The following is a 19,675-nucleotide window of genomic DNA, read 5'->3' as shown; positions in this document are numbered from 1 at the left end:
ATAAACATGCTTGATGATTTTTTTGCATGGGTTTAGTCATAAAGTAGTATTACAGACAGCTACTGCTCAAAATGAAGGATAAAGAAAGCTAATTCTTTGTCCAAAATATTGTCAAAATGGACTTATCTGAAAACAGTTTTTATAAATATTTTTATCAATATAAACTATTACACACTGATATTTATGATCGCAAGATTTGAACTGTAGAGAAACATTTAAATACTAAATTTCCATTGCATTTAAGGCTAAAAAAATGCATATAGCACATTTTGTAATAAAGTACAGAACTGTTTTCAGAAGAAAAAGATCTGTATTAACATCTGAGCTACTACAAACAGTTTAAATATCTCATCACAATGTTGAAACACTTCCAACTGTAATAAGAAACAGAAGTGTAGTAGAAACACTGTGGGTCTGGGATCCTGGGGGTTTTACCCCCCAGTTTGTTGCTTTTTATTTGGTTGAGTTTAAAAAAGAAAAAGCTGACCTATTCAGTTAAAACATCAAGCTTGCCCTCAGTATGTAACTTCAGCTTTTATATCAGCTCAAGCCAGAAAGGCAACCTGCTTCCAGAAACCAGCAAGGTCTAGAAGAAAGCCATTTATCAGAGGGCTTCTGTATCACAGAATATGCAGAGTTGGAAGGGACCCACAAGGATCATTGATCTTAAGTCACTGGCCCATACAGGAACCTTTGACCTTGGTGTCATCATTAGCACCATGCTCCAGTTTTCTCAGCCAAACAAAGGTCCAAAATGTTTATTGACAGCTACCCTTACAAAGAAACCTATAAACATAACAGACTTAATAGCAGAATATGACAGAGGAGATAGAGTTTAGGTATATATACGAAGCTTGGTATATTTAAATCCCTCATGAAAAATGCAAAAGTAATTGTACACATGACTTAAACACACTGTACAGGCTTAATGCTCACCAATATTTGGGGAACTTGATCAGCTTGCCATAAACAGCAGTACTGAATGAGGGGATAACTGGAACAGGGATGCAGTATAATCCTTTATTGTCCAAAGAAGTCAATGCTGCTTGAAAACCAAATATCTGGAACAAATTCAGTTGGTCAAATGGTATATCATCACATGATAAGATTACTTTCAAGAAGTTTTATAAGATAAAATATGTATTTATAAATATACTCAGTAAATATTGAATAAAATGTCTATTATTTTTAGATAATTCCTTTTCCCCACACATAAATATAGCTACAAAAATATACCTCAAATAATGCCCTAGAAATACATGTAAAAACATTTTCTTCACTCAAAAAGTGTTAACTACAGTCTTCTGAATTTAAAAGGATGCTGAATTACAATATTTCAATTCAAATACTTTAATCTATATCCTTTAAACTTGCAGAATACCTACTGCCTTTTGTAAAAAGTTAAATCACTTTGAGTAATTATAACACTGCTATATGAATGGTATACAAGCAAATTAGAAGCTTCCCTTCAAAGATTTTTTTCTTAATAAGAAAAAGAGCTGAAGAAAGATTCCTCACAAGAGTTCTTTATGACTTTTCCACCTTCAATATGGCAAACAAATGGGTGCAGAGTTGTCTTTTAACATGCCATACCACTATTCACAAATACAGAACATTTCAGCCACTATTAAAGCTAGCAAGTAAACTCTTTAAAACCCAAAGATGATGTCCAAATTTTGCTACTAAAAAGTCTTCTGAAAAGGAAAAAAAAATCCTCTCAAACTAAAAACCATACAGATGACTTACAGTATTGCAATTCCAATCACTTTAAATGTGACAGAGGGTAAACACGTCACCCAGAAAACTGAAAGCTTGCCATGCAATTCTGAAACAGTTTCATATATGCAGATAATAAAGATCCAAATAATTAAATTCTTACTACAATATCAGCATGGAAGTGAAGAGATAACTGAGAAATTGAATAAAATTAAAATTAGTAATATTAAATATTTATATTTTAGTAGCACCCAAAAGGTTTCAAACTTCCTAAGCACATCTTAAAAGGCTGGAAAGATCTGCTTTAAAACTCCTCAGAGCAGATGGCAACTGAACCATCTCAAAACAGTTTTCCATATCTTAAGCTTCCTTCAATCTCACAATAAAAGCTCCTCTCACATAATGCATGCTTAATTGAGAACATTTAGAGATCTTTCCTCTTATAATGAAAAACAAACTGTTTGTTAACAGTTTTTGATTGCATATCTTCACCGTGATAGTTTTGCTCTATCAATACTACTGGTAGTGATGGTTTTTCCTCCTAAATTCCCATCAAGTTTGCAAATGTTTGCAGCAATCTACTAATCACAGGAGCATTGTCTCAGATGAGGAAAAACGTTTCTTTCTGAATAATTTTAAATTTGATCTTGTCACAAGGACCTTGGAACTTCAGTCAGCAGTTTCCTTATATGAAGTGCTCAGTGCATGTTACAAAACACTTGGCTCAAGTCAAAAGCATCAATCCCAAACAACGTTCTGTGAAATGTGTTTGCTCTGTGGCCTTTCAGATTAGCTGAAAACATTCTTACAGGAAACCTGCTAACACTTAGTATTAACTAAAGGTATATGAACTTTTCTCGACACACATCTCAAGTCCTCATTTACCTTCAGGTAGCAGTGTGAGTAACAGTAGTGAAGCAGGTTGTCAGATGGGTGGCCAAGGCTGCTGACCATGTGCACCAGTTGCTCAGCATACATGGGCACTGAGTGCTCCAGGTTAACCTTATCCACCAAAATTCGGATGGAAGGCAAAGGCCGCAGGGGCTGGAAACTTGCAGCATTTAACACTCCACTTAAGTTCTAGGGAAGGGAGGAAAAAATAATGTCATAATTATACCACAGATGTATTATTTATCATATTATGTTCTTACCTAATCATGCCAAAAAAATCTACATGAAGTAAACTATTTATAGATACGACAGCATTATACTGTAAATCCTCAAATCTTTCCAAAATATTTTCTTTGAAGTCTAAAGTAATCAGCTTTTTATCTGGAATTGTCTTGGGTGCAGGTATCTACATGCTGGCAGTGCAGGGGCAGTCTCTGTGACAGGACAAGGGGCTGTCCTGGGCCAGATTCAGCTCATTCTAGCGAGTGCTGCAACAGCCCCACCACAGGGCACAGCTGAACTCCTCAGCCAAGCTAGGGGCACCTCTGTGCAAACAGATTTAAGAATGGGCAAAAACACCACACAGGCTGCAAAGACTCAGAGAACAAGAGAGAAACAGCAACAAGAAAAGCAAGGTCAGAGAAGGAGGGGAAGGCAGTGGTGCTCCATGCACCAGAGCAGACATTCTCTTGCGGCACATGAAAGAGACAACACAAAAGCAGACATCAACACTGCAGCTCATGAAGGTCCCCATGCTGGAGCAGATGGATATGCCCAGAAGGGCACTGCAGCCTTGAGGAGAGCCTATGCTGGAGCAGATTTTCCCTCAAGGACTACAGCCTGCCAGAAGGACTTGCACTGAGCCAGAACAGTGGGAGAATGAGGGAGTGGCAGAGATCAGCTGTTACAGACTGATCCCCACCTTCCATTCTCCATCCCCCTCTGTTAAGGGGTGGGAGGTAGAAGAGTCAGGGAATGAAGGAGTGAAATTGAGTCTGATGGAAAAGGGGGGATAGGGAATATATGTTGTTTGGATTCTTAGCAATAACTGAAATTAATTGCCCCAAGTCAAGTTTGTTTTGCTCATACTGGTAATTGGTGACTGATCTCCCCCTCTACCCTGACCCATCCCATTCTCTCCCCGACTGCTCTGTTGAGGAGGGGGAGTGAGAACAGCTGGGTAAGCTGGCTGAGTTCAACCCAGTACAAGAATATGCAAAGTCAAAATATTTCATCCTATAAAATCTTTGTTTACCTTTTTATCACTCCAAAGCCCTATCACCATAATAATCTCATGCTGATCTAGCCTTTACATTGTTATCTTTCATGAATTCACAGTCATGCCAGGTATCACAGCAAAGGAAGATGCTATTCCATAGAAAATAAATACCACAACTTTAGACATCCAAGTCTACTTTTCACAGTATCCATTAAAATGGAGTACTGCACCCAGCACAGGTGGGACATGGGCATACCAGAATAAGATCACTGGAAACAAAGTGGTTATGAGGTTGGAGCACATGAGCTCTGTTTGAGGAGAAACAGAGACAACTGAAGTCTTTCAGTCTGGAGAAGGCCAGAGAAGAATCCTATTGCTGTGTACTGCAACCTACTGTGAGAGTACAGAGAAGAGCAAGACAGAAGAGGTGCTACTTCAGTACTTGACAGAACAAGCCCTGGAGCAACCTGCTGTTGCTTTGACCGCGATGTTGAACTCCTGAAGAAAACCTCCAAACATCTCTTCCAACCCAAATTACACTACAAATCTAAAAATTGTATTCAATATGCATCAAAATAGGACAATAGGTTGACATACATATGATTTTTAATCTAAAATTCAAAATTATTATTTTAAATATGCTTGGCTTCATTCAGGAAATGTAAATTGAGACTCCAAGTAATGACTATATAAATCAAAAAAATTCAGACAAAGAATTCAACTTCTTTACCTCAAACCTACAACAAACATGGGACTGTTCTCCCATTATAAAAATACCATCTGCCTATGCCCATAAGGTGAAAAGCACCACAACCCCTTGAACTACTCAGTGCAGTGTATTATAAAGTGCTAAAAAGGAAAAAACCTCTCTGAGCAACCTGTTCCAGTGCTTCACCATCCACTGAATAAAGAATTTCTTCTTAAGTTCTAAACTAAATCTGACCTCTTTAGTTTAAAACCATTGTCCCTTGTCCTGTCATTATCTACCTGTACAAAACCCTCTCCCCCCTTTTTAGAAGTCCCTTTCAGGTACTGAAAGGCACAATGAGGTCTCCTCAAAGCATCTTCTTCTTCAGGATGAGCTACCACAGCTCTCTCAACCTATCAGATGAAATCCTGGACAAAAATTCCTTGAAATTTAACTCAAGAATTGAGGTTTGCTCTTCTCACTCCTTCCCTTATCCATAAAACACCTTCCAGTCTGGCACAAGAGATAAACCTACTGCAAGTCTTCACTAAAAGCCACAGATTTGCCCCCACATTTACCTTAACTTCGTACATTGAAGGAGAACTGTAAGAATAAAATCAGTATAGAATTCTTTAGTTGGCATTATATTACACATATCCAAAAGATAAAACAAATGAAGGCTATCAGGAAATTTCTGTCTCTCTGAGCTAGTCATTCAGCAGTTAAATGCCCAAGTCCTGCTGACATCCTGTCTGCAACTTGCACATACACAGAGCTGGCTATTAAAATCTATGTAATCTTTATTGAGCCTGCCTATTAAAGATTTCATACTTTATCAAACTTATGAAGACCTGCAGAACAGGTACTCTTCTGATCAAAAGATCAGAGCTACTGCTTTTTCATTTGCTTGATGCTTTAAAACCCTTTTGAGTCAAAAGTATTTTTCCTATCCATGCACAACACCTTCAGTTTCCAAGTCTAACTAGTCAGACATGGCTCATTTTAGGTATCTGAAGTTAAAGCTCATGGGCACCAAACTAATCCAGAACTCAGTGACACATCCAGCATACAAAATAACAGGCCAGTAAGAAACTTTTTATCAAATAACACATGCTGATATAAAGAACTGAATCATTATCTGTGCATACATACCTTCTCACCCATGATTACGGGCAGCAAGTGGTCTAGTAAATTGAATTCTGCCACAGGGATTATAATTGTACACTTAAGAACAGTGAATGTTGTAAGTCTAGTGGGAATGTAATCCTCCAGTGATGCTACTTCTTCTGAGCTTGGCATAGTTCTACTTCCATCTGTAATATCTACAATAAATGAAGATAACACGTTTCACTAAAATATATAAAATGTGCTCCACAGCTGATGTTTCAGAAATGCCTAGGGACTAGGAAAAAAAGCAAAATTCCCCCACTTGCTCCTTCATAGCTAATAATGTTATTCCACACTGCTTCTACCTAAGGCTAAATGCAATAGTAACTGGATTTTCCTTACTTGAAATCTGTATTGCTCTCAAAAACTCAACATTTTCATCCTGTATGACTATGATTTTGAACTAATAAATACCAGTAGGAATATTTTCTTCTCTAGGACTCCAAAATTAAGCTAGAGTAGCAATGAAATAAGCTATTCTTACTCAATATGAGGCTTCTGATTAAAACAAATGGCTTTCAAAGTGTCTGAAATTATCTCAGAAGTACATCCAACACTGATGGGGATATTGTGATTAATTTACCTTTATTTTACATTTTGCTCTTCAGACTCATAAAAACTATTTGAAAGGTGCACCAAATGTAGTCTGGTTTAATTCTGTATATTTGTGTACATGCAACAGAAGCAAACCTGGCTTAGTTCTGCTGTATGGTTCATACTCATGTTCCAGAGCACAAACTATCATTTTCATGATCCGGTGTACTGTGCTGCTATCCAATCGAAGATTGAGTGGACCCACAGTGAGGCTTTTTGTAGACATCTCCTGAACATTTCCAAAATCTTCACTTTTTACTGAAGAAAGGTCTTGCTGATTCCCAGAAACTACAACAAGTTTTACAAAAAGTTACACCAAAAAATTGATATAATAACATATTTTATCAGTTACTTCTGTTTCAAATCCTGTGATCAAAGAATTAATAAATATACAGAAATATATAACAATGCAAATATAACACACAAATATACAATGACTGATTTAATAGGTTTTAACAAGATTATTCCTGGTAAACACAGAGCAAAGAGGGCAAATTTCTGCCTTGTCTCCAAGCAGAGTGCAACTTAAGAATCCTTCCATTAATTTTCTATTTCTCAAATTTAGGACTCTTTGGAGGTGTCTAAATTTCTGTAGCAGCTTAACCCCATGTGTCAATGACAGCCATGGTGTTCAAAACTTTCTACATCTTGTCACAAAGATATCCATCCCCAATAATCAAGGTAAAGGTGTGCTACAAAGACATGACACATCTGGGCCTTGAAAGGTTAGCTGCTATGACAAGGCTAGATGAACCAGACTGAAAACTAAGATAAACCCTTCCTTCCATTCACATTTACTGCCATTCACTGACATATGGGCAGCAAGAAAGAAAATTTCTTCAATAATTATGTCTCAGACTGTTTTTTTTTTTTTAAGAGCCAACAGAGATAAAAGAGTAATTTAGTAAAGTACACATTCAGTGTACACAGACCACTCATCTACTACCAAACAGTATGACTATTTCTCTAAATATACTTCATGGAAATTCTTCAGTTAAATCACACAGATTTCAGAAGCTCAAGTTTTCCTGTCACATATGACCTGTAAAAATATAGCCCTATCCCTCTAACATATTTAGCTTGCAAACTTGACTCTAATTTTTTTCCTAAGATCATCACTTTGAAAGTATCTTCATTGCTTTGACGCAAGCACTAAACATTACATATCATGCTGACCATTACATAAATGAACAGTCTGACAAAATAAGCATCAAGATTAAATGGATTTTGAGACTACAGAAGCGCAATGGAGCTGGTGAAGGGCCTGGAGCACAATACTTCTGAAAAACAACTGATGGTGCTGGGGCTATTAAGCCTGGAGAAAAGGAGCTGAGGAGAGACCTTATTGCCCAGTAGATCAGCATGGAAGGAGGGTGTAGCAAGGGCAGGAGGTCAGTCTCTTCCCCCAAGTAAGGAGCTACAGGATAAGAAGCTTCAAGTCGTACCAGGGGATGTTTAGATTGGAGATCGGGAAAAATTTCTTCACTGGAATTTGCTACAGGCACTGGCACAACCTGTCAAGGGCAGCATTGTAACCACAATCCCTAGAAGTGTTAGAAAAATGTGAATATGGCACTTGGGGACATAATTCAGTGGTGAACATGGCAGTGCTGAGTTAACGGCTGGACTCAATGACTTTAAGAGTTCTTTTCCAACTGTAACAATTTTTGATTTCTGGTTGCCCAGAAACTCAGAACTCAGTCATTCACCCTTTTGTCTCTCTCCTTTACTGTACTCTTTTATCTGCACTCATTCAAAACAGTCTTTATACTGAGGGAAGTTGAGCTTGGTGGAAAAGGAAGCAAGGATTGGGGATTTTTTTCCCATTATGTTCAAATCATACTCCATAAAACACTGTTGCTTCTAAGCACTGGTGCAGAAAATGGTCCTCAAATAAACTGAGACTATGCTGAATTTGATGCACAGCTGGCCCAATGCTCTGCAGGCTTATACATTCAGCAGAAGAATTAACTTTATCCTTAAAAGCCTAACAGAAGTTGACGGTGAGAGCATTTATAGCCTCTGCTTCCCCTGGTTTGTTGTTTTTCTGAGAAGAAAAAGAACAATAAAAGGAAGATTAAAGGACAGATGGATACTACCTAATAAAACCTACTCAAATCTTCAGCTGGAACTGAGTTATAATCTTTTGAATGAATCCTGAAACAGAGTTTTTTAAACCCAGCATACTGACTTCTGCATTTATTTTATAGGCAGTTAACAGACATATTTTTATCCTTCCAATTCCACACAGTATTCAGTTCAGATGAATACTACCAAAAAGTGTAAAAAACCATAACATCACATAAAAATAATAAGGCAAAAAATAATAAGGCCAGAAGTAATAACAGCCTGCCTTTTCAAAGAGGAGAAATCAGACTTGCTTGTATATATTGTATGTATATGAATAATATATCTAAATGACAGAATTTATACAAACCACTTTCTGGAACAGTTCCAGTTAATTCCACCTAAGTGTAAAGAGAATAGGGTAGAAAACCTTTTGGTTCTATAGAAGTAGGTGATCACACGTGACTTGAAACTTCACAGATGCATAAAGAAAACCAATTTTCAACTACTGAGTTTTCAAGCTCTCTGAAAATTGTATGTTTAATTCTAACCAACCAAAAATATCAAAATGAGTGTGGCATAACAAACTTGCCAGCAAAGCAGAGAGGTGCACATTACAAACAAAAGATAACTTCAACAGCACAGCCTGCTAGGTCTGTAGGTCATGCAAATCAGCAATCAGGGAACTAACAGGCTACATAATGTTTCAGAGGAATTGTTCTGCACTGAAATATGAAGCAAAAACCAGAAAAATAAAGGAAGGGGAAGACAGACAAAATGTCTAAATAAGACTACTGTGCATGGCTATCTTGCTTTCATTCAAAATACTGAAATTGATTAATGCACTTCTGTAAGTGACAGATGAAACTCCTGAGGGTTAATGTTATCCAGGAGGCACTTGTGGTTTAATCAGTAATCCTATGCTTCAGGAAAGGTTAAAGGTGCAAAGAATGTGTCAAACCAAAATTGCCTTGACAGATAAAAATCTTACAATCACAGTAACTGCCTCCTATAACTTAAGTCAGGTTTGGTTTTTTTTATGGTATTTGGTGTGCAGGAATTGTAACTAAAAACAAAATAAGAAATAGTAAAATGCAAACTTTCATACCAACAACACATCAAAAATGCAGCAGATTTATACAGTTTTCAAAATCTTAAGGTATTTATACCTTCATCTTAAATAAATATTTTACACATATTTGTTTACATTCTATTTAACAATTATTCATTTAACCCACAATATGGAAAATCAGCTAGAAAATAACTAGCAGAAAGCATCACATTTGCTTTTCTGAGGAACAAAATCATTTGAAAATTTAAGATTTTAAGTTCTAAGCTCTAGAGAAACATCAACCATTCAAACAAATTAAAAATTAATGATTCCATTATTTTACATAGCCAGGCTGCTGAAATTAAAGGAGTAATACTGAAATAAAAGCATGTAATAACAGTAAGACTTGTTAAGAAGCCAAGCTATATTTTGTGAGGTGTTTTCCTAGTGACTGATGGAGAAAAGAGAAGCCAGGGCTTTGAGAAAAGCATACTGGAAGTAAAAAAAAAAAAAAAAAAAAAAAAAGAGAGAGAGAAAGAAGCTAAGGAGGGAAAAATGTAGTCAGAAAATTAAACAGCCTGTCACTGAGGGAAAGAAAAAGGTGCTACTGATTTCAGTAATTTCTCAAAAGGGTTAGTTAAAAGCCAGGAAGAGATATGATCATAACATTCCTTATGCATTCAGAGAAACAAGACAAAATACTCCACAAAATTTTTTCTTCATAATGCACATAGTCTGTGCATATTTAAATTTCTATACTAAGATTCAAAAAGGAGATAAGGTTTACCCGAGGTTTTCAACTTCTCTACATAGGACTTCAGTGTGCAATTAAACATTTATATCATTATTAAAACCAGAACAAGTCTGCAGTGAAAGTTCAGCTTAATTGTACATTTTTCAGAGCTTCACACTACACTGTATGATACAGAGGAAAGCCTGAGAGTCAGGAAAGAACTGTTAAATTTCCTGGTTTATGCTTCTACTGCTGAGGTCAAAAGCATAATTTATTTATTTTTGTAAACATTTCATGATCCATGTCCAAGGAAACTGGAAGTTTCTTTCCTACTTCTTTATAACTTAATGACCACCACATCCAGAAAACAAAGCCAAACATTAGGAATTGTGATTTCTATTACATAGAAATAGAAACACAAAAAAAATTTTTAAAACCCAGATGAGTTGGACTATGTAGCAAGAACAGACAAATGTTCAGTCACAAAACAGCAAAAGATTCCCAACAGACATACAGAGAAATACTATTCACAATAATAAATACACAGTTGGGGAAGAAAGTAATATTAATTTGACAATAAAACTGCAGAACAGCAGCTGTAGAAGACAGTGTTCTGAGGAGTGAGGGGGAAATTATATCACAGTTAGTGATAAGAATATTTGTTCTTTATAAGAATATAAAAATATAAACATATTACTTGCTGATAGATTTGTCCCAGCTCTTGTGACACTCACAAAAGTAGATATAGTTACTTCATTAAATCCACTTCTCAGACTTAGAAAAGAATTTATAGGAATCACAAGAACTATTTCGAATTAGCAAATATCTTTGTGCACATGGTTTAGGCTAATATTTGCTCATTAAATTGTTTAGATACATATATTTAAAGATAATTCTTCGCACTATCTTGCATGCTTGCATTTTTCTTCATAGAAGAAAAACAGCAGTCATTTTCATCTTCTGTGCCAAGTACATAATCAATCTCATTCTTCAACCAGGGTTTCTCAAGATATTTTTTTCTATGCAATGTCAATATTAACTTAAAAAGAAAAAGACATTGTACTTCATGAACTCCACCACTGTTATAAGAAATTTACTTTTCAGTTTAGCAACTGTCAATAAAAAACATCATTATGATTACTTATGCAGGAAAAGAGAATACTAACAATCAAGAGCTAAACAAAACAGCTAACCTCTGAAATACATCAATGAAGATGAAAGCATTTTAATGATGACCCTGATGGTAAATCTAAGGTAAGTTAGAGGACAGTTGGTCAAGGACCATCTGGGCATGACAGTCTTTGTTCCTATTATTTATCAGGGTAAACAAAGGGAAAAAAAGTACCTTTGCCACTGGTGCTTTCCATTGTGTACAAGTAATCCATGTAGAAAGCCCCAAACCTCTGCATTCCAGCTATCTCTGTGTATGTCTCCTACCAACAAAGCAAAGCAAACAAAGAAAATGTTGTATAAGGAAAGAATCTTGAGATTATCAACTGATAGAGTGGTATTAGAGAGATATATTCATGTTTGGATTTGTGCAACAACACAGGGAAAGGTTTATCAAAGCAAAGGACAGAGGTTATCACAAAGAATTCACCTTTCTGATAGATAATGTAACTTCCATTTGAGGCCACACAAATGCACATCCATAATTCCTGTGGACATGCTCACCAATTCATCATTAACATCAAGTCAATTAGTACCTTAAGGAAGTAAATATTCTTTATTTGACCTCTTGCATGCAACACATCAACCTAATTAAATACGATGAAAACTTCAGCTCAATCAATTTAGCTTTGCTATTCGAGGAATACTGTGGTTTTATCTTTCAACAGTAAGAAATTTATCAAGAATTTATGCCAGCATTGGGATTTATATATAATATAATACATCACACAGCAAATTTGCTTCCCCTCTTGCCAAAAATATGGGCAAATTGTAAAAGCATCAAAGACAGACCAAGGATAGAGTAAAGTTTAAACACACAATGGGAAAAGTTTGAATACAAGTACTTGTGACTTTACTGATCTCATTTTTTTTATGTGATTCTTCAGGATTACACTTCATCAGTAGTACTAAAAAGGTGAAAATAGTAAAATTTAATTTAAAAGGAAATTGGTTACATTCCACAATTGCAAATGGCTTACCTGCACAATAAACAGCACAAACCTCCACTTATGAACACACATGGAAAGGACCACCTTGGTCATTGCAAGCAATCTTTAATAATGGCAGACAACCAAGGAATAAAGTTTTGCTGCACAATTTACAACAACAGAGACTAGAGGTGACTAAAAATTTTTCTCCACAAAAGGCAGAATTAGCAAAATTTTCTCTGAGTAGACAAATATAGAACGCAAACAATAAAATTAACACTGTCCAAATCTGACAGCAGTTCTTAGTTCGAAGACCATAGACTACTTACTGTTTGGGTTTAAAATACATGCTGGTAAAGCTTGACTTTTGCTAGTATTCTCTCATATCTCTCTTTTCCTCTTAAAATGTTCTGTGGTTACTGCTTTTGGAAACTATGACATTAATTCAGTTTTTGGGGCAGGAGGGGAGTTTGAGGTTTCTTTTAGACATGTTTTTTCAGTTTGGCTCTTTTTTTGGCTCGGTTTTCGCGGGTGTCTTTTTTTTAACACAAACAGATTTACTTCTTTTTTTTTTTTGGTCAGCTGCAAAGTAAGATTCAGTTAAATGTGTAAAAGTAAAGAGAATTCAGTCCTCTAATAGTACACAGATCTAAATAATTACATGAAATCCATTAGAGAGTATTGGAAATTTTTTAATAAGAAAAATGTAATTCTCTGACCTTATGATGAGCTGCATCCAATATAAATTCTGCACGAATGCCATTATTTTCTGGACTTCTATAATCAAACAGTGAATTGGTAAGGTATGTCATTCCTTTCATGCTCAAATTTTCTCCACAATTAAAGAAGCATGCCTCCTTCATGAGGCAGTAGAAAGTGAGGCAGCGGAAGGAAAAAAAAATACAGACAAGTTAACAGAGCAGTTTCAGTTATGTCATAACACAAATATGACACACACAGAGTAGAAACCCACAAAAGCATATTTCATTATGAATGACGATGAAACAATGAAATTAATTTCATTTGTATAACACAAGCTCCTGCCCACTCCTTCCCCATTTTCAAATCAATAAAAATTGCCTGAACCAATTAATATTATACAACTCACGATACAGAACGTATTAGTTGCATTTTAACAGCAAATAACATCAGATCATCATTGCTCCAAACCTTGCCCCAGTCCTTCACAGTATACACAAACTTGTCACTGCATACACAATTTCTGGCTGCCCAAACCTTTCAGATGCTGTATCCATCCTCTTCAAGGCAAGCAGTTATTTCCACGTATGACCTCATTGCTTAATTCATCTAGATTTTAGCATGCCTTCTCCCAGACTTCTATCCTTCTTAAATCAATACAAGTTTCCTAACAAGAGTTATTAATCCAAAATTGTTAATTAGGGGATTTATTTTTTCCAATTATCTTTTCTCAGTCACAGGCAGAGCCAGAACCTTTTTGAAAGGATCAATCCCACAACCACAGCAGCACACAGACAACAAGCAAGTAATATCACCACCACTGTCATAAAGCAGATACTTTCCTAAATTCATGGACTAGAGAGTGGCAGAAAAAATGAGTAAGAATAAAATGCCAAGTGTCCCTTATTAAATAACCTAAAGGAAATTATTTCAGTTGGTCAGAGCATGGTGCTAATAATGCCACAATTGTGGGATCAGTCCCTGTATGGGCTATTCACTTAGAGTTGGACTTGATGTTCTTTCTGGGCCCATTCTAACACAGACCATTTTATGATTCAGTGAAATTCTCTTGCTCACCCACCCACCCACCTCAGTCTACAAAAAAATCAATTTTCCTCAACATTTTAACCTGATAATCTCAGCTGCCACAGACAAGGTGGCTGTCCACCCTCACATCCCCAACCACATCTGCCTTGTCCTTAACAAGGCCAACATACATTTTTACAGTTGGCACATCCTTGCCTCCCCAGCCTCTCCTTCTGGAAAAGCCTCTGTATCCATTGCAGCACACCAGTGACACAGTGTGTCCCACTGCATCCCTAACATCCATTGTCATAATAAGCAGCTGTGTAAGGATATTTTATTGTTTTCTGCTCTGCACACACAAACACCTGAGATGGATGCCAAGCCATGATGCTCTCACAGGGGAAAGATAAGAAGCTGCCCAAACACATCTATCATAATACAGTAGACAATTTCCCAGATTAGGAGATACTTGACATAAATATAGGCACTTGGTATTTTCTTTCATATTTTTTATTTTTCTCTTTAAAATACTTTCCAAGGCTTCACAGAGCACTAACATCAAGTTAGCAGGTCTCTTCTTGGCTGTATTATTTGTTTATATTTAAACACAGATAACAGTTGCTGTTCTCCAACTCTTAAAGGTGCTACACTATCTACGCATGAAGTAAAAATCATAATTATTGAATTTAGAATTTCATGCAACACTTCATTAAACATTTTACAGTAGTTCATAATGATACCTGATTTTGTCTTAAGCAACTGAAGATTTAAAGAAGAATTTAAGATCTATTTAAAATACAAAAATTAATACTAACTCCTTCACTTCATACTGCTCTCAATCTTACTGAAAAGTCAGGTAAAACATTCAGTATTTGCACCACATTTCTATTATCTTCAGCATACAGTGTTCCCATTTTTCCCTTCCAAACGCTGACTTAAGTACTTTCAAAGATTTTCAAACTTATTTTAATTTGTTATACAAAATCAAAGTATACCAACAAAGGCAACAACGGATTATTGTCCAAAAAGATAAGAAAGTCTTATGTTCTGCCTATTCTCAATCTGAGACATTTGTCTTTTCAACTCTAAGGAATGAACACTGAGTTCCACATCAGAGCAACATCCAAAAATCACAATTGGTAACAGCAGTCTTTTCAATTTTTTGCAATCAGATATTTTAATAAAGGATAACAGAATTGCTTATTCAGCAAACCAACTGATACTTGAACATACTCACTTCATCACTCCTATTCATATTCTCTTCAAAATCTTTAATTCCCATAATTCCTTTAAGGCACATAGCTTGGCAACCAACAAAACCAATCTGGCAATCAAAAAAAAGTTCACCTTTCATAAGGATCTAGTGAGGAAAAAGAAAAAAAATGTGATAAATTTTTAAGTATCCTTTTCCACAAGAAATAGAGAAGATGGACAAAAACAAAGCAAAATATGCTTAGTTTATATACTTGGAGTTTCAAGGAACAGCAATTATACAGGGAACTTGAAAGGAAGGGATTACTATAGTGTTTGGCCACTATAGCACAGAAGTTTACAGAGTTAATAATGTAATAATCAACATGATTATTACAATAAACACTTCCAACATGAAAGAATGAAAGATCAGCAATTAAATAATTTTAAAAATATTTTACTGGCAACTATTTGTTACGTTACTTAAAACGTATCAAGAAAGCCCCATCAATGTAAAATTACCTCAACTGTTGTTCCTTCTTGTTCCCAGCATATAACTTCTTTGGATTTTACTTTCTGAGGGCTGTAATAACTACTTTCAGCTTGCATTTCAGTGAGCTACAGAACAATAGGATAAACACCTTATAAAGGTCAATATTAGTATTAAACGACACTATGTTCGTTAATACACAGAACTGATAAAGACAAAGTATGGGCAAAAATACATTAACTGTCAGGAAACAGGTGTAATTAAACAGCTGTAGCACATTATCCATATCAGAATGTGTCACATTGAACGTCTCTTTGAAATATGCTATAACAATGTTTAAAATCCACTACCACATTTTCAGTTTGCTTATCGAAGGAGAAACTGTGTGAAAAGACGAAACAGATACACAGCTGCATTATTAATATCAAATGAGCTTATAAACTGCTGTAAAAATCCAGTAATACTTTATTATTCTTCCCAGAAAATAACTAAACATCATTATAATATTACAGACTCATTTTGATTACAACCATACACATTCATATTTCATGCCATGGCAATCAAGAGCAACATGCATTTATATTTCTTGCATGATTTTGATATAAAAATTCAAAATAGGAAAACATGCACAGATTAAAAAGCACATAACCTACAGCTAAGAAAAACAAGAAAAGAGCCACACTATATTGAATATATTACATTTGGTGTGGAGAAACACAAGTTAGTTCATGGTGAACAGCTTAAATACTTCAAATTCTAACTTTTATAAAAGAATATCTACACACTCTCTTTGTTTTCAGGACTGGATACACATGGATGCTGTTTCGATTTAAAATTTTGTAATCCAAATGTCCAAGAAAATTGGAAGAAAAAAATCACTGATCACCCTTCACCTGTGTGCAATTATTGCAGAGGAAAAGCAATTAATTGATTAAAAGAACTCAGAAATTACAAGAACAGTTTTCACCATTATTAGAAAAGGGTACACTTAATTTGGCATGATTTTTAGCTGGAATGATATCAACTCTTCAAAATGTTAATGTAGAAACTTGACCTTATTTTTTAACCGAAATATGAACCACAAATTAATTCCATACACTCTTTGCATGCAAGCAGAACAATGAATTCTGTTTTCCTCCTGTCACCATATTAGCATCATACATCACTTCACATTTTAAATTTCTAGAACACAAAATGTTACATTTTGAGTAGTTTTTAATCACTTCCTAACATAAAATGCGTGAACTTGGAAATGAAGCATCAGGAAAGCTCTCTCTAGCAAAACACATGTTCAAAAAAGAAGTTAATATTATTTTTAATGAGTTTTCTTGCATGAGGAACAAGAGCTGTATGACACTACTGTATGACTGTAAAAGAAGACGCTGTGCCATGATAAATGAGAAATTTGAGCTTTAGTGGCTTGTTCATGTTTCAAGTGCTGTCCCAGGGATATAATTAATGGAGAGCAAAATAACTGTGTTATTTATTTTTAGCCTCTTTTAATGAGAGCTGAAGCAGATTGACACAAACAAACATAATTGAATGCTTGAATGCTGTTGATATCCTCAAGTTCTGCAACCAAATTTTTCAGGAGGCTGAAGGCTTATAACATCAACATCCCCACAGAGTATCTACAGCTTCCACAGTCACTTGTCTCACCCTTTCTAACTGAGCAGCTAAATGCCCTCCTACACCACCAAACAAAAACAGCTAAATTAGGCATAAAGCCCCATGGAACATTGCTGTACACAGATGTCAAACCAAACGGACAAGAAAGGGACAGGGTGCTCCTGATGGTATTGGGTATAATTAGGCACATAATTTTTGTATGAGAGTTACAAAAGTCTTACAGTTCATCTGAAAGACTCAAAGTCATAAAAATCACCCTGAATTACTCTGTGACAAAGTTCTGACCTTGATTTAATATGTGCCTAATTGTAAAGCCAAGAACCACTTTGAGTAGTTATGTACATAGAATTGGTTGCAAATAGCTTGACATGTTACAAGTATTCTGCTAAGTATTCAATGCCTTAATTTCTAATTTCTGTCAGTACATCTCAGTATCTTAGTCAGACTCATCATATTCCCTTCTGCAAGCTTACAAAATATTAGAGAGAAAGCCAGCAACAATTTTCAGCTTTGCTTAGAGCTAATGCTTATATCTTTCTCTACATGCACAATTTATAGCTCAGCCTATATATACACTATTTATCCTTTTCTTCTTCAGTACAATTTCAACCTATTGAAAATTAATTCAACAGTATCAAGTTAAACTCATATTTTCACATACAGCAGCCCAAAAAAAGAGTCTCTAAAAATTCCTCCAATCCTATCTCTAAACTAAAGGGGGCTTTTATAAAGAAATATGTATTTGTATAAACATTAGATGGCTAGAATACTGCAGTGAACATTAAGAGAAAGCCTTCAGGGTTTTTTTCCCATCAAAAAATATTAATCTAAGTAAATTACGTGGTTTCCTTTGAACATTATAAAGTTCACACTCAAATTCTAGCTCAAATAACAAAACCGACTCACCTTGCCATTATCAGTCCAGTATGATGAAGGATGAGTTTTTAGCATTCACACTTCTTGGTACTCATTAATTTAATACTCTCCTCATAATACCAACAATATTTGTCTTGAATCAAACAGTATACGAATGCTCAGAAAAATCTTTATGCACTTCCTCAAGAAATCAAATGAATCCTTTATGACACAGAGAAATATTTACCTTAAAAGTCACTGTTGCCTTTGTACAGTAAAACCCAACTGAAATAATAGGATCTTTGAGGGACTGAGACTTCTGCTGCTCTGCTGTTCCATCATCAGTTCCACCAGAATCATTCTCTTCATCATCATAACTCACAATAGCAGGAACAAAAGACCAAGCCCAAGAAACCCATCCTTGTTGCTGGTCATCATCTTGATGCAAATAAGGATCTTGACTAATGAACTGTGTAGGATATTGCATTACTGAGCTTGCTTCATCTTCTGTGCCTTTTGTAACAAAAACAGAGTTCAATTTCAGATAAACCATACTTAAAACTTATTTAATAAACTATTCCACACAGCATTCACTGATATTTGGCTTATAATCACAGAAAGTCAGCACAAATTTTAAATTACTGAATATGAGTTTTCGAACACTTCTTTGATTCATCAACATTTTCCTCCAAAAATATTAAGGGTCTTTGCCACAGTTTTAGTATCATACATCTGCAGTGAGATCAGAATTTGCCATCTATAGCACAAGCCTTCAAGACTGCTTCCATTAAAAACCTTCTAAGGCTATAAAATTAAACCTTACGAAATAATGATATTATGGTCATCCAATTTTTAAATTAAATTTAAAAGTGCTTCAGTTGCAAGTCTAATGCAATAGTGTAAATACAGCAGAGATCCAAAACTTAAGGTTGCTCATATTCTTTGCTAAAAATAAGCTTTTCAAATATTCAAAAATACAAGTTTACCTATGCTCAGAAACCTGGTGTCCATCTGTGAGCCAAAAGTCAAAACATTAGTTGTCTGTGAAAATCATTAGAGAGAGCATGCAGAGCAAAGCAAGAACTTCCCCAAAGATTCAAGTCTAAGACTCGTGATCCAAACAGATAGGTAATGTACTACATGTACAAAGAGCACAAATAGCTTATCTGGTTTCATTATCACTCTGATGGGACTCAGGAGGGCTCTTAAATACTGCAGAATTACTATAGGTAGTACAGAATGCAGTACTGTTCCTGAAGGTGTATGTTATGTTTAATGAATAATTTAACTGAGAACAGAAATAGGCATATTCCAATTCTATTTACCTGTTTTGAAACTCAGAGATTCCATTGTTACAAGTTTTAGACCTCTTACTCTTTAGTCTAATTCTAATTAGTCTTAGCCTTTTACTCTATACTTGCATAACAGAAGAAAGAGAAATTAAAAAAAAAAAAACTCATGAGAATTCTCTAAGCACATGCTTAAAAGGCAAGGGCACCTCCTCCCACAAAAGCAGCACAAGCTTCCTTTCTGATCTCTTCACACAAGTCTCAAGGATCA

At 35.4% G+C, this 19,675-nt stretch overlaps 1 protein-coding gene across 1 annotated transcript in view; it reads right to left on the bottom strand.

Moving 5' to 3' along the window:
- The window catches only part of VPS13B (vacuolar protein sorting 13 homolog B), a 429,974-nt gene that overhangs the window by 353,440 nt on the left and 56,859 nt on the right, over positions 1 to 19,675 (bottom strand). Inside the window, exons 8-16 of the mRNA XM_062490506.1 lie at positions 18,363 to 18,628; positions 15,664 to 15,759; positions 15,188 to 15,310; positions 12,945 to 13,082; positions 11,472 to 11,559; positions 6,372 to 6,563; positions 5,667 to 5,836; positions 2,602 to 2,796; positions 937 to 1,061 (exon numbers count right to left, since the gene is read on the bottom strand). Of these exons, the coding sequence (XP_062346490.1) occupies positions 937 to 1,061; positions 2,602 to 2,796; positions 5,667 to 5,836; positions 6,372 to 6,563; positions 11,472 to 11,559; positions 12,945 to 13,082; positions 15,188 to 15,310; positions 15,664 to 15,759; positions 18,363 to 18,628 (1,393 nt within the window). The remainder of the gene's footprint in view (positions 1 to 936; positions 1,062 to 2,601; positions 2,797 to 5,666; positions 5,837 to 6,371; positions 6,564 to 11,471; positions 11,560 to 12,944; positions 13,083 to 15,187; positions 15,311 to 15,663; positions 15,760 to 18,362; positions 18,629 to 19,675) is intronic.

The sequence above is a fragment of the Cinclus cinclus genome, chromosome 1 (assembly GCF_963662255.1).
Source record: "Cinclus cinclus chromosome 1, bCinCin1.1, whole genome shotgun sequence".
Lineage (NCBI taxonomy): Eukaryota > Metazoa > Chordata > Aves > Passeriformes > Cinclidae > Cinclus > Cinclus cinclus.
The sequence above is the reverse complement of the archived record's forward strand: the minus strand, read 5'-3'. Positions and strand labels throughout refer to the sequence as shown.